At 33.1% G+C, this 14,098-nt stretch overlaps 1 protein-coding gene across 2 annotated transcripts; it reads left to right on the forward strand.

The window, feature by feature from the left end:
- Positions 1-432: 432 nt before the first annotated feature.
- Positions 433-13,439, forward strand: LOC148599097 (uncharacterized). 2 transcript variants are annotated; one of them, XM_088561997.1, is made up of 7 exons: positions 433-526; positions 4,963-5,092; positions 9,004-9,157; positions 9,697-9,800; positions 11,809-11,892; positions 12,348-12,368; positions 13,295-13,439. In XM_088561997.1, exons 2-7 carry the CDS (start codon positions 5,005-5,007, stop codon positions 13,405-13,407), a joined length of 564 nt encoding a protein of 187 aa, XP_088418123.1. In that variant the 5' UTR covers positions 433-526; positions 4,963-5,004; the 3' UTR covers positions 13,408-13,439. The 2 variants fall into 2 exon arrangements, with proteins under 2 accessions (XP_088418123.1, XP_088418124.1); XM_088561998.1 differs by lacking the exon at positions 4,963-5,092 and having other exon boundaries at positions 434-526.
- Positions 13,440-14,098: the final 659 nt, after the last annotated feature.

The following is a 14,098-nucleotide window of genomic DNA, read 5'->3' on the forward strand; positions in this document are numbered from 1 at the left end:
AGTGCGAAATTGTCCTGCTGGGTCAATTAATGTTGACTGAGTAATATCAATCTACTTTGAATATCGTAGACCAAAGGAAACATATTTTAGGTTGGTGCTGAATCAATTGTTTTGACCTTCGATTTTGTGAATTCAACTCTGTAATGAAAATCTTTGCTACATCACCTCCCTCATTTGTAAAGGTCTCATTCATTCTAGAAGCATGTACATGTAATTTTGTTCATCAGTATCATCTTTAGTAAACAACTTCGATTTTGCGTTCAACTTTTTTTGGGGGGAGAGGGTGGGGCTCTGCGCTTTTGACGGACACAACAAATATGATATAATAAATAAAGAAATATCAATACTAATGCATAACTTCTTAAAAATGAAAATTAGTAAATGTGGCGCAAATATTAATTTATGTATGCACAGGTGTACAAACTTTCCCTTTTGACGTTGTCATGTTTCACCATATAAAAATGAGCATGCAACGTAGACAATCGTCATTGTGATGCTCGGATATATTGGACAGATCAGACTATTGGTAAGTGCAAAATATATTAAAAATATATTATTTCTTTTTAGTTCACGACAGTATCTATATGTATAACGCTGAACTTGTTAAATGTGTAAACTTGCCACGTAATCATAGTCGGCTGGTACATTTCATATTAAATTCCTTTAAATATTACACTTGCAGAACCGCATTCTTTTTGGTATCATTATGTCGTAGTAACAAGTCGAATTAATGTGGCAAACATTTGGCGCCTTTGCATTTCTGAAAAGGACACACGATCAAAAGAATAAGCTAAATAAGACAGAACTCGTTCATTGGAAGTTTACTAAATTCAAATGCTGTAAGAATGAAGAATGTATATACACATGCTTCCTAAAACTGTCTTAACCTAAAGCTTATTGTGTCGTCCTTTGATACGAGTTTTACACTTTCTTAGTCTTATAAAAAAAAAAAACTATATTTCAACAATCAATTTAGTGGTTAAATATACATTCAAACTGAAATCTATTTAAAAAAATAATAATATCATATGTCTTTAAGAAAATGTACCACTAAGTCCTCGAAAATATCTGCTTTAAAACAAATACTATTTTTTTATCTTTCCACTATCCTGAAAATTTGAAAGTCAATAGTTTTCCACGGTATTATGAACATTTTTTTAGCGTTTTTGTGCAATAACTCGATTTCGACTGTTCGATTCAGCTACATTCAGTTGAAAGGGCCGATGGTTTTCTACGTACGTACGTATCATTTATAAACGCCGCCACTTTTTGTGCAGACGGTTGATGCTGTAGTTGAAGGTGTTTGAGAAGAGCAATTCTAAATGTTCCTGAGGGTCGGTTAGTGTTGACTTGGTTGTGACTATGTCATTTACCATTTTGAAGCCAATAATGGACACGATACAGCCTGTTGAATTTGTATTTTGTGGTTTAAATTATATACTGTAAACGTATTCATTTTCGCGGATAATGAGAAGTGAACGTTTTAGCGCATATCAATTTTTGGCGGCTTCAAAAAAGTGTTTATCCTTATGTAGTGTTAAAAATCAGTTTATGTGGGCTGACAAAATCAAAGTACTCAACACAATTCTTACATTTGAAGTGTAAAATCAGCAAAGATATAGTGATTCTACTGCAGCTGCTAATAGCTTGGGTCTTTTAAAAAGTGAACAACCTACTATTAACACATGGGATGTCTCAATTTCAATAACAATAACCCATATTACTACATCCCCATCAATTTCACTACTTATGGATTGGGTCTTCCTCAGATGAAATCTCTTCCAATATAAAATCGAAATAAAACCACATTGAGCTTATAATAAAATACCGAAAGTAGTATGAGGTTAATCGAATGAAAATATTGAGAACAATTAGTGCTTTGATTGTGGCTTTTACAATGTAATGTTTATTGACCAACTTCACTTGTAGTAAACAATTTCAGGTTTTGGGTTTTTGTTTTTTTTTTGGTCGGGGGGGGGGGGTTAGCTCTATTTTTTGTTATATCACACACAACATGGATACTTAACAATTATCTTCACAGAAAAAATCAATATTAAACAAATAACTGTTTAAACTTAAAAATGGCGTAAATGAGAAGTTATGTATATGTTCATGCATACAAAATTCCCCGCTTGACGTGGTTATACTTCATCATTGTTTTGTGATCTTTTTTAATCAACATGAAACATAGCCAAAGTAAACTAATTGAGTACGCGATAAACGTATTATTACATTTCGAATCTAGTAGACAAGAAAAATCTTTGTATGACTACAAAATGGTCTACATGCACGTATTATTTGAGTTGATTGTAAAGGCACATTGACGATAATTTTTTCCCATTTTGTTTTAGTTTTTTCGGTAACATAATTAGTATAATCAACATTGATATTTTATGAAGATATACGGAAGATCTAGATCCCAAAGCACATTTCCATAAAGAAACTTGATAATTTCATTGTCGTTTTAATCATTATCCGAAAGGAAGTAGCGAGTACATCTCGAGCTTTGAAAATACATGCTGAGAGTGAAGACCTCAACTGTAAAAAAAACGTGCAAGTTAGCATGGTGCATAATGATAAGAACACGAAAATTTATCGTCTGGAAGTGACATGTAACAGAATGAACGCAAAATAATAATCAGAGTCTCCAATGTATTTTTTAAACGGATAGCAATAACTCAAAGAACAGATGGTTTTAGCTTAAATCTGACAAAGAAATTCAAAATTGGGTAAAATGTATCGACATATTTATACACATGTACGGACCTATGCGATTGTTTTTGTAACGATCTGTTGACTGATGTTAGAATGTTTGCCTCTTTATTGGAATTATCGGCTCTAGACTATTATTTTAATATAATAGCATTAAATCTATGATTTTTCAACACTGTATACTTCTATTCCCAATACTCAGTTAAAATCCCGACTTAAAAACACATTATACATTGTTGTTTTTTTTTCCAAAAAGATGGTACACATAGATACAAATATATAGTTCTTGGTAGAAATCCCTCATTCTTTGTAACAAATAATTCCAAATTATCTTCCAAATATACGGAAGAAGATGTTTATAAAATGCTAGAAATTTTAATCGACAACATATTTGTCCAGTGTGGTGGACGTGTTTTCAACAAGCGGTCGGGGCAATGGAAACAAATTGTGCTCCTTTATTTGCTGACCTATTCCTTCACTCGTATGAGGCTGAATTTATAGCTGATTTGATCCGATAGAAAGAATATCGTTTGGCTAGATCCTTGAATCTCAGTCTCCGCTATATAGATGACGTAGTATCTTTAAACAATCCTAATTTCGGGGATTTGATACATCGCATCTATCACAAAGAGATAAAATATACTACAGACACTGTAAAGTCAGCCTCATGTCATGATCTACACTTAGAGGTCGATGGTGAACGACACCTATTGACCAATCTTTACGACAAACGTGATGACTTTTCATTTAGAATTGTCAACTTTCCTTTCATCTGTGGCAACATCCTTTCAGCACCTGCGTATGGAGTGTTCATATCACAACTCATACGTTATGATTGAGCTTACCGAAACTACGCAGAATTTTTGTATTTTGCATTGCGCTAGAACTCTAACAAATAGGCTTCTGGAACAGGATTATGTTGCTACAAGATTGAAGTCATCACTACAAAAGTGTTATGGTCGTCATCATGAACTCGTGGATCGTTATGGTGTTTCCATCTGCACAACGAAAACTGATGTATTCAACGGTTCATAGTTTTCCTCTCCTCGTTTGTCTACCCCGGACTTGACGTTTTATGAGCAACTCGGCGGGTGTTTCTAGAAAAGCAGAGGACGCTTACCCTACCGGTGCACCTGGTCCATGCTCTCAGTCCGAATTGCTCATTTACTTTGTATGCATGATTTTAGTTACTTTATGTTCTTCATTGTGTATGTCTGTTTGCCTTGTCTGGTCTTTGTCCGTCAATTGCATTCTTTTGATTACCGCTATAACCTTGGTTCCCTTGATTACTCTTTGTCAATATTTACAATCCGTACTTTGAATTTTTTTTTTATCAGAAACTGTTTCATTTCGTCTAATCAAGCTAATATGATATCGTTATCAATCCTTGTATGGAGAGTTTTGATTTGATAGAAAGCATAGCTGCTGTTGGTAAGAATACACTATAGTAGTCAAGTAAGATATTTACATAAAAATCCAAAATGTTGAAAAAAAAATCATGAAGGGGGCAAAATTAATCAGAATGTTGAAATAGTCCCATGTTAAAATCAGTAGAAAGATCCACCCACTACTGCTAGATTTATATTAGGTTATTAGCTAACCTGGCAAAAAAATGACTATTAGAGATTCATTTTATAACTTAAAAACCAGGGGAAAACGTCAATGTTCTCCACTGATTATATGATAAGAATACTCTATGGTCAAAAGTCCAATTTTGAGTTTTTGCTCAATGAGGTTAAAAGACTATTTTGATTAGCGATACATGCTTTTTAGAGCTTCTAGTTAACAAGTATTCCCGCGTGTTACAGGTTTAAACCCAATTTCCAATTGTTCAGTCAAAAATCTGTCAAGTTCTTTGATATAGATGGCACTGCATATTTTTCCACTTAATATTCGGTTCCAGTGTAATGTTTATATTATACAAAAAGTATTTATGTCCATTTTTCTTCTAATTGGATGGCTCAGAAGGCATTTGTTTAGGTTTCCTTACAAACCAATCAACATTAAGAGATATATCCCTTTTCAAATGAGTATCAATGCGTTCTACTTAATGTACTTCTTTATAAACGTATCAGTTTAAAATTCAAAATAAAATTTTGGGCAAGGATGCCTTTGTGACATGACATGGTTTTAGAAGAAAAAATCCACCCAAAGCCTGCTTTTTGTAAACAAAACAATCTCTTAACATTTAACAGCACGTCGTCAACCAGTTACAGAATTTTTTACTTGAATAGTTTGTTTTTATTTCAGCTACCCTGACATAGTACAACATATTACGGTAGTGCTGCAACAATGAATAGATATATTCTTATTTTAATCCTCTTAATTAAGGTGATATTCGCAAAGCATTATTTGGGTAAACTCAGAGGACATACATATGGTAAAGTATTTTTGTATATTCCTGAAGTAAAAGTAAACACTGTTGTTGTTGTTTTGTTTTGTTTTTTCGTTTAAATAATCTTATATTAATATTTAAAAAAGGAACTAGGATTCGAACGATAATAGAGTATAATACAACGATGACGAAGATACGGAGACATACACAACAAGTAACATGTAATAACTTACTAAACACGTTTACTCAAGTAACATGTAATTACTTAAATATCACGTTAACACAACGCTTAAAAATCGGAGCATTGACCAGATAATCTAAATGTATATATTCCTTTTTTGTATCTTCTTCAAAACTACTGTATCACTTTATCAACCAAACGTTCTATAAATTATTTGAACTGATAAAGAAACATAAATAAACAAATTCAGCAAAAGATGGAAAATGATCGATAATTGCCCGTTATCTGAGGTAAATAGACTTTAATTAACATGCATCACTGAATTTGAAAGGGTAGGTAATATCCTGAGGCAGTCTATTACATTGAAAGATATTACGACCCTTCACGAATCCCCTTTAAATTTTCTAGTATCTCATTAATCACACTACAATAATTTTCTTCTATTCCAATAAAGTTTATAACTCAGTTACTATCCAATCTTCTCCTTGGGATTTCTCTGGTTGAAGTTTTTATCTTTTAGAATTTCTTCCAAGGTTATTTTTTGTTCACAAAAATACTTCTTCTCATTAATGCGTATCTACTTTAAACAATGCTGCCTCATTATCCCATCTCTCTGATGTAACGAGATGTTCATAAAATGCTAATTGTGCTTCTAAATAGCGTCTTTATCGTCTCTGTAATCCCCATGAGCTGTCTTTACCCATGTCCGAAGTTTTTTGCACCCCCTTTTTCTTAATGAATCAAAAAAAAAATATTTAGTGGATTTCTCCCTCTTCTCATACAAATTTACCTTGGATCTTATCCTAGCTGCATCAGGGGTTTTTTATCATAATATTATGTTATTCTATTTTTTAAAGTATTTATTTTATTATTTTGGTTCAATTATATCAATATTTTCTTATTCTTTTCCCCATTTTTAACTACCTTTTCAGAAATATTCTTTAAAGAGTCTTCAATAGAAAGACTCTTGATTTTAATTTTGGTGGCTTCCCACAATTCGGATAAAATTTTAAAATCACCCTTCTTGAGCTTCCATGAACTCTAAAAAGGTTTCAATTAAGTACCACTGGGTAGTTCATTTACCAGATACCCCGTAAGTTTCATTTTGACAAGGACTCCGTCGTGATCACTGTATGGAAAATATACTAATTTTGTTTTATTGATCATATATCGCATATTACTACTATGAAGAATAAAGCCTATTCATGACTGAATTTCCACTACTAAATGTGTACTGGTTTTCAGCAGATAGGGACCGTCCAGATATCGACTACATTATTATCCGAAGTGCCGACATCGTCTGTCTTTGGCACATATTTTCAATCTAGTTCTTTATTGAACGTAGAGTTGAAATTATCGAGTAAAAAGGTTTTTCCCCAAGCATTTTCTCGAATTTCGTCTATAAAAAATCGTCTACAGTCTCCAGATATGTCAGGAGCATATATATTAATAATATTTAGACATAGTTCATTAGGCGCTTTAACTCGACAAGAAATGAACCTCCATGAGTGTAACACCTAGTTTGTTCTATCTCATAATTAAATTTGTCAGAAAATGAAGTACCCACCTAGATTTACTAATTTCACGACCCCACAAGCTCTTGCCAATTCATTCGCAGGTCCATTTACTTTTACTTCATTTGAACTATGCTTTTTTTGACGGCATATTATGTCGGTTTTGTTTTGTTTACACCAATTGAAAGTTGCATTTCGCTTTTTATCTTCTCCCATACCAATCACATTTAAAGTAATTAAGGATAGAATGATATATGTACAGTTAATACAATCAATAAACACGTGTTAACCATATTCACTTTGGCATTTAAACCACAACAATGTATGTAAACAATTGTGATGTAAAAGACCTGTACAATATAGCTACTGGAGACACTTTATTTTATTAGCTTGTTGTTTACTGACATATCTTAAGGATTCTGTGCTAAGAACCATTTTCTTTGATTGGGGGTTTTATATTCATTTTCAGCGCTTGTATGCATGAAAACAAAAAAATACCAGTTTTATAAATTGTAAATTTCGATATGCTGTACACGTGTTTCAAGGAGTAACTTGTCACCAGCGGCATTAAAATCAAATACGTAGGAAGATCATAATCAAAATATTAGTTGTATACAAGAAGTACTCATGACCAAATTTATCAAAAGAGGAAGCCAAATCCATTACTGAGAGGTTCTACCATATGCAATGTAAGGAATGAAGCATCGGTGTTTTACATATTTTTGAATGAAATCACAGAAAATATATCTGATGACCTGAGCACCTAATATGGATCCCAGTGGGATTTCTACATCATTTAATGCCTTCTTTGGTTTTTGGTGTAAACTCTGACCTTAAAACAATGAATTGTAACATTTGACTGTTTTTACATAGTTTTCTAGTAAAGTTGTTAACCAACTCAGCATTCTTATTAAGATCCTGAATATAAGCACTCTTGACTCTTCTAGGCATAATACTACAAATACCTATTTTGGCTGACTGATATTTTGCCTTTAGCTTATTAGTGAGATTAACAATCACCTGTCCTAACTCATTTTTGAAAGTGCTTATGTCCTTGTACATGTTTTACTGATTTTGGTTCCACATTTAGATCTGACTTGTTCAATAACATTTGAACGTTTTGTAATGTAAATCCTGAGACTGCTAAGACATGTACATTATCGTCAGCTTGTTCATAGCCAATTTTTATGCAGTTTGACGAACCTAGAACTATCGACTGTTCTGGAACGAGGATTGACTCATTTTCACTTTTACACACGTTTTCAGTAGTTTTATTATTTGTTTGTCGTGATCTGTATGGACCTCCGCTGTAGTTTTATCATCCATACAACCGGAGTTCCGTCCTCATATCATGAATATAATTGCTGTACATCGTTATTGAGCAATAAAGACATTCGGTTCTGTTATTATCATTGAACGCACGTCGAACCTTCCAAATTTAGTAGTACTTGGAATAACAGGGTCACAATTCATATTTTGGACAAAATGAGTGCCAGTTTCTATGTATGTTTTTTTTTATTGTACGCCTTTTCAAGGAACCTTGGACTACTTCTACATACTTCAATATGTAACCACATATTGTCATAACACTCATTTAACAAGGAACGTTTTTTAATGTCGTGTTTGTAACTTGCGTTTCAATATTAACCATTTCATGTATATGTTTTCTAATATTATTTCTCTCGTAAGACGGATGTGTTTGTTTCAGAGTCATGAACTGTGACTATAAATTCTCTCTCAGTGATTTGTATAGATTTAATCGACCTTTCTTCCACCAAAAGATTTAATTCGTTTAAGAATACAGAATGAGTTGTACCTTTCATGATAGATGTCTCTGGATTTGGGCGTTGGGTGTATTTTCGACCGCAATTGTGAATGTAAACTATATAAACTATACTCTACGACTCAATCCTTAAATTAAGGTCCAATTTTCCCAGAACGTAGCGTTTACACTGGGAAGATAACAAGAGATGTTTTATATTGCTAATTGATCCACAATTACGCTTATGGAAGGAGTAAAAAAAACACATTTTTCTTCAGAAACTCACAAACCGGACTTGTCTCAACAAGGGCGTATTACTCTCCGTTAGTAGTTTTCAACCGTTAATTCTAACAAATTGACCTATATATTTTTCTCGATTAAATTGTTTGTTTTATACAAAAGCGTATACGAGTAGGTATTTCAAACAAACAAATGAAAAAAAAAAAGAAATCACTCGACATCTTCCTACGATACCATTGTTTAAATCAACGTCTTCCAGAGCGACCACGTCAGTATTTTCCTGCAGCCTTGAGAAACCAGAATTTCGAAGGGAATTTGGATCACGATTGGAAGTTTGGTGACAGGTTAAGTCCTGTCTATGGATTTGCAATGTGGACAGCGGTAGAACACACAAGCCATTTTTTTACGGAATAGTAGGTATTTTTTAAATAATAACCTAATACCAATAATATAAAATAATAGAACTAGAGGAATCATTGGTAAAACACAACATCTACCAACATGTTGCATGTTTTCAATGATAAAATGATTTTACTTTAACGCAACTATGTAATATTCAGAACGTATCATGAACCAATTTCCATTGTTGTTCACTTGCAAATATTGACTTTGTCTACAAGGGAGAATCTCTCATAGTATTCATTGTTTAAAAAGAAATCATCACTTAAATAAGGAATAGAGTGCAACCTTTCATATTTTATTTACCTTTTCAGAAGAGTATTGAGGAACGTTCGAGTACTTAAACTTTTACAACTAACGTGATACTCGACCTATGAAAACAGGTTTTATGCAATGCCAATAACATGTACAAATGTATGAAATATTTTAAAAATCTGAACTTGATTTGTAATTTTGAATGTGCACCTGTTCAAAAACTAGTTTTGACCTATATGGAACATATTTGAACTAGACAGAACTGAATGTATTATCAATATTATATTTCTGTTTACAGCTATATTAATAACTTTACAGCGAAATCAAACAACGTCATATATCATTGTGTTAAATACGAAACACTGAGTAATGGAATAACTGTAAATGTCTGGGTCTATCAACGTATGTATACAATTTTACATGTATGCATGCTTAGTTACACACGTGTAAACAGTGGCATAACAACAAATGTATACAATTGTTTTACTGTAAAGTTACATTATTTTTGCTGTTGTAGCGTAGCAACGCATGTTTATCATCGTATTCATGATAAGTTACCTTGATATTAACCTAGAAATTTTTATATAGCCGAGAAATTACTACATCTAGGATTTCGAAATCACAAGCTCTTAAAACTTACACAAAGACTTTCAACCGACTTAAGAAACTCATTCTCAAATACAGATGTAGTTGTAAACGATTAATACGTGCGAATATCTCCCATGCTCTATTTTGTTCATCACGGAAAACTCAAAGATCATCCAATTAGTTGACTATAAGTTGTCATCACGCCAAATACTTCAGCCCCGCCGCATTTGTTTTACATGTCCCAAGTCAGGAATTGCTGCCCTCTGTATGTCTTGTTTCGCTTTCACCTTTAGTTTATTGTTTATGTTACTTGAGTATATACGGCCAAACCTTTCGCTGTACCTGTGATTACTGATGTATTTGGGCCAGTTGCAGCCTGCCCTGTGGTAAGAGGATACCCTCGTCATTCATTGAAGGCCAATGGATTGCCTGGGGGTCGAATTTTCAACCCAGTGGGGTTTATCTTTGACATATACACCATACCTATTCTCCTTATATATGCTTATTAGTAAGGGAAGTTAGTTTTGATAGTATTGTCAAATCGTTTAAGGTAACATTTTTTGTTGTGTTAACATTGATTCGTTCATATGGTCTTTACATATTATATATAAAAGCAGTTGTTGCCAAAGACATGGGTTGTGTCCTTAATTTGTGACTTCTGTTTCATGCATAATAACCGATGATTTACCGATTATGACAAAATAACATTCAAATGTTATCTAATTACCACTGGTATATTCACGCTGCAATGGAAGAGTCAGGTTGAGCGCACTTTAAAACTTAGATTTACCCCACTTTTTGTAGTTTAAAATTGTCTCGATCTGGCATGACGATTGACTGCTGCTTGTACTCCTTTCTTTGTGATATTGTGAAACGTATAACTTGTTTCTTTACTAATGTTTTAACAAGGGACTCAGACTTTGTTTAACTAATTTTAAGCTGTGTTTAATTGTGTAATACATTTTGTTCCAATGTGGCTTGTTTAAAAGGGGAGCATTTATTATGCGCCTGTCACAAGTCAAGAATTTCTTACCTCGGTATGTATTGTGTCAGTTTTACTTTCGTTGTACTTCATAATGCTGTAATAAATAGAGGCAACTGTTTCGCTGTGCCTGTTAATGATGTTTTTGGGTCAACTACAGTCTGCCCACTAGTGTAAAGGTTTTCTCGTTGTTCAATAAAGACCCATGGGTGGCCTTGAGCTGAAAGTTTTCTTCCGGTAGGGTTGTTTGTCTCCTTGAGCAACTCGGCGGGTGTTTCTAGAAAAGCAGAGGACGCTTACCCTACCAGTGCACTTGGTCCATGCTCCCATTTTTTAGTGGCTCATCTACTTTTGTTACTTTGTATGTATGAGTTTAGTTACTTTATGTTCTTTGTTGTGTGTGTCTGTTTTCCATGTCTGGTCTTTGTACCTGGATTACATTCGTTTGATTACCGCTATAACCTTGGTTTGGTTCCCTTGATTACTCTTTGACATATTCGCCATATATATCAATTATCCTTATGTTTATTTTGTAGCCTAGCATAATATTGAATCTTCGTATTCATGTTTTGATACACAGATGCTAATGTTGTAGCTTAGCAAAATACTCATCATTAAGGCTACGTACTAAAGTATGCAGATCAATATCTGCATATTAAGGTACCTAGATGCATAAATGTTGTTCTTGGAAACGATCGTCTTTCATTAATTTATCGTTATCACATTCATTAATAGTTCCACAAATACGTAAAAACGGTTTTGCATGTTGTAATTTTGTTTATTTTAACTAAAAATGTATACAAACAAGAAACAACTTCTTAAAAGAAGATGTGTTTTCAGCTGTATCTAAGTCGTACAACGATCCAACGCCTAGCATGTGCGAACTTTGTACCGGAGACTTGAGACGGATGCACAGACTTACAAGTATGATCTTAATGGGGTTTAATATTGATTTTAAATTTGATTTGAATAGGCAAACCTTGTTTTTTGGGCATCTTGAAGTCAGGGTAACGATAAGAATAAAACTATTAAAATGACTCTTATACTGACAATAACTAAGATGACATGTAGCTTAACTTTGTAATGAACATTTTTAACACGAGGGACATATAATGCGTATTTATCAATGGGTTGATAACGGAAGTGAACAGACAGAATATCAAATCTGATAACATCTAGATGTTTCGTTGAAAAATGGAAAATTTATTTACAATCCGTCTTGGCTTTCCATAACATTTTCCATAATAAAAAAACATCACTCTATATTTAACTTTTCTTCCAGAAAGAGTCAAATACGCGTAAAATATATGTCTAACTTCCTAAGTTATGATTTTATTCATTTAATAAATGAGTTATAAAATTAAACTTTTGTATTGCAGATCTAGCTTCTGGAGTACCGAGTGAGCATTTTATTTGATAATTAATCGTCGCGTTATATGTTTATGTTGAATCATTGAAATTGAAAAAAGGTAAAAAAAATGTTATAAAATCTATATCAACTTGTGCATTTGATCACTGCAACGTACTTGAAGTATCTCTCTCTCTCACTTTTTTCCCTCGTGAAGCGAACGCAGAGAATAATCGACAAAGTACAAATAATTGGCATACATTTTACATATTTTATTACACTTAGACAGTAAAAAAGTGTACATCCTCAGTCACCGCCGCATTCCATTCGACAATTATTATTTCCCGGTTTCTTTTTTTTTTCGTGTCCGGCCTAGAATACAGTTTCAGTTACATACATTTGTCATCGTGGTCGTTTGTGCGCTTGGCGAGAATGTTCATAACGCGTCGGGAGATGCAATTATTTGATATATGTTAAAATATATGCTTAACTGTCATGGAGTGTCATATACATTTTTTTAACCTTTTCTGATCTGTATGATAAAGATTTATCAGGTTGAGCAGTACTTGTGCAATATTTTCAAAGACAAATGACCTTGTGTCCTTCTGATAACTCCCCCCACAAACCGCTCTCCCACATTATTTTTTTAAAGTGGCCGGAGAACTTAGACATTTTGTATAGCCTTCACGCGATCATGTCTCGGACTTTTGACTTTTTTTCATTACAAAAGGATGGTATTAACAAAGGAATTAATCAGAATCCAAATCAATGACAAAGTCGAATTTGAACTGTAATGCCTTAATTATTGCCTTATCATATTGACATTATATGAAATCTTCGACATTTTGAAAAAAATAAAGACATAATATTAATATTTTGTCAATTGGTTTTTTTTTAACAAAATATGATTAAACAAAATCATTAACTGATATTTAGAATGTGAGTTATATCTAACACAATTTTTTTTATAATTTTCAGTCAGTAAAGATCCTCCTCCAAAGTTATCAGCTCCTTACAAACCAGATTTCTGTTCACCTAATAGTGTAAACAAACGATTGTTCAAGAAACGAATGTATCGATATTTCAATTAGTGAATAATATGTATTAAAGTGACAATTTGATATTTTTATGTTTGATTTTGCCCTATTGGTATATCTGATTCAATGTGTCCTTCCGTCCGAATTTGTCTGAATTTTCTCGGCTTCATATGAATACATTTACTTAAAATTTGGTGCATAACTTTATATCGATTGGCAAAAATTGTGAGCAATTTTTGTTGCAGTGCGATATCAGGACATCGAAACCAGGAGGCAAATTCATTAAATAAATTGGATAAAATATATGGTCAAAATGTGAAGCATAAAAAAAACAACGGAATTATATTTAATTAAACTTCTGAAAAAAAAAAACAACTTAAAAACTTGCAGTATATACTTCCACAACAAATTATTTGGTATGACCAGGTATTCTGGAAGGGTAGCATGTCTTCCTCCGTCAGTAGCCCCTGCTACTTGCTAGGTAAAATTCGGTAAGGATCAGGACTGTTAAAAATCTTAATGATGATTTTTGTCACATCTGTGAGGCCACACATTGGTGACAATCGGAGTCCCGTGAATTTATGGTTTTTTTACAACTGGGGAATTTACGATTTACCTATACTAACTTTAACCAACAAGTATTGAATAATGGATAGGCACAAGGTACATCTTTATTGTTTACTTTCTTTTGTGTAATTGTGAAACAATCCCGACCTCTTACATTTTCAAATACTAAAATATTGTT

The sequence above is a fragment of the Perna viridis genome, chromosome 14 (assembly GCF_037379345.1).
Source record: "Perna viridis isolate PV_CMFRI_1.1 ecotype Kerala chromosome 14, ASM3737934v1, whole genome shotgun sequence".
Taxonomy (NCBI): domain Eukaryota; kingdom Metazoa; phylum Mollusca; class Bivalvia; order Mytilida; family Mytilidae; genus Perna; species Perna viridis.

What these genes read in the sequence shown, in the direction of transcription:
- LOC148599097 (XM_088561997.1), top strand. Translation starts at nt 5,005, where the DNA reads ATGAATAGATATATTCTTATTTTAATCCTCTTAATTAAGGTGATATTC. An exon ending in AAATGTCTGGGTCTATCAAC is followed by an intron (nt 9,801 to 11,808) that starts GTATGTATACAA and finishes ATGTGTTTTCAG; the next exon opens with CTGTATCTAAGTCGTACAAC. An exon ending in TCTAGCTTCTGGAGTACCGA is followed by an intron (nt 12,369 to 13,294) that starts GTGAGCATTTTA and finishes TATAATTTTCAG; the next exon opens with TCAGTAAAGATCCTCCTCCA.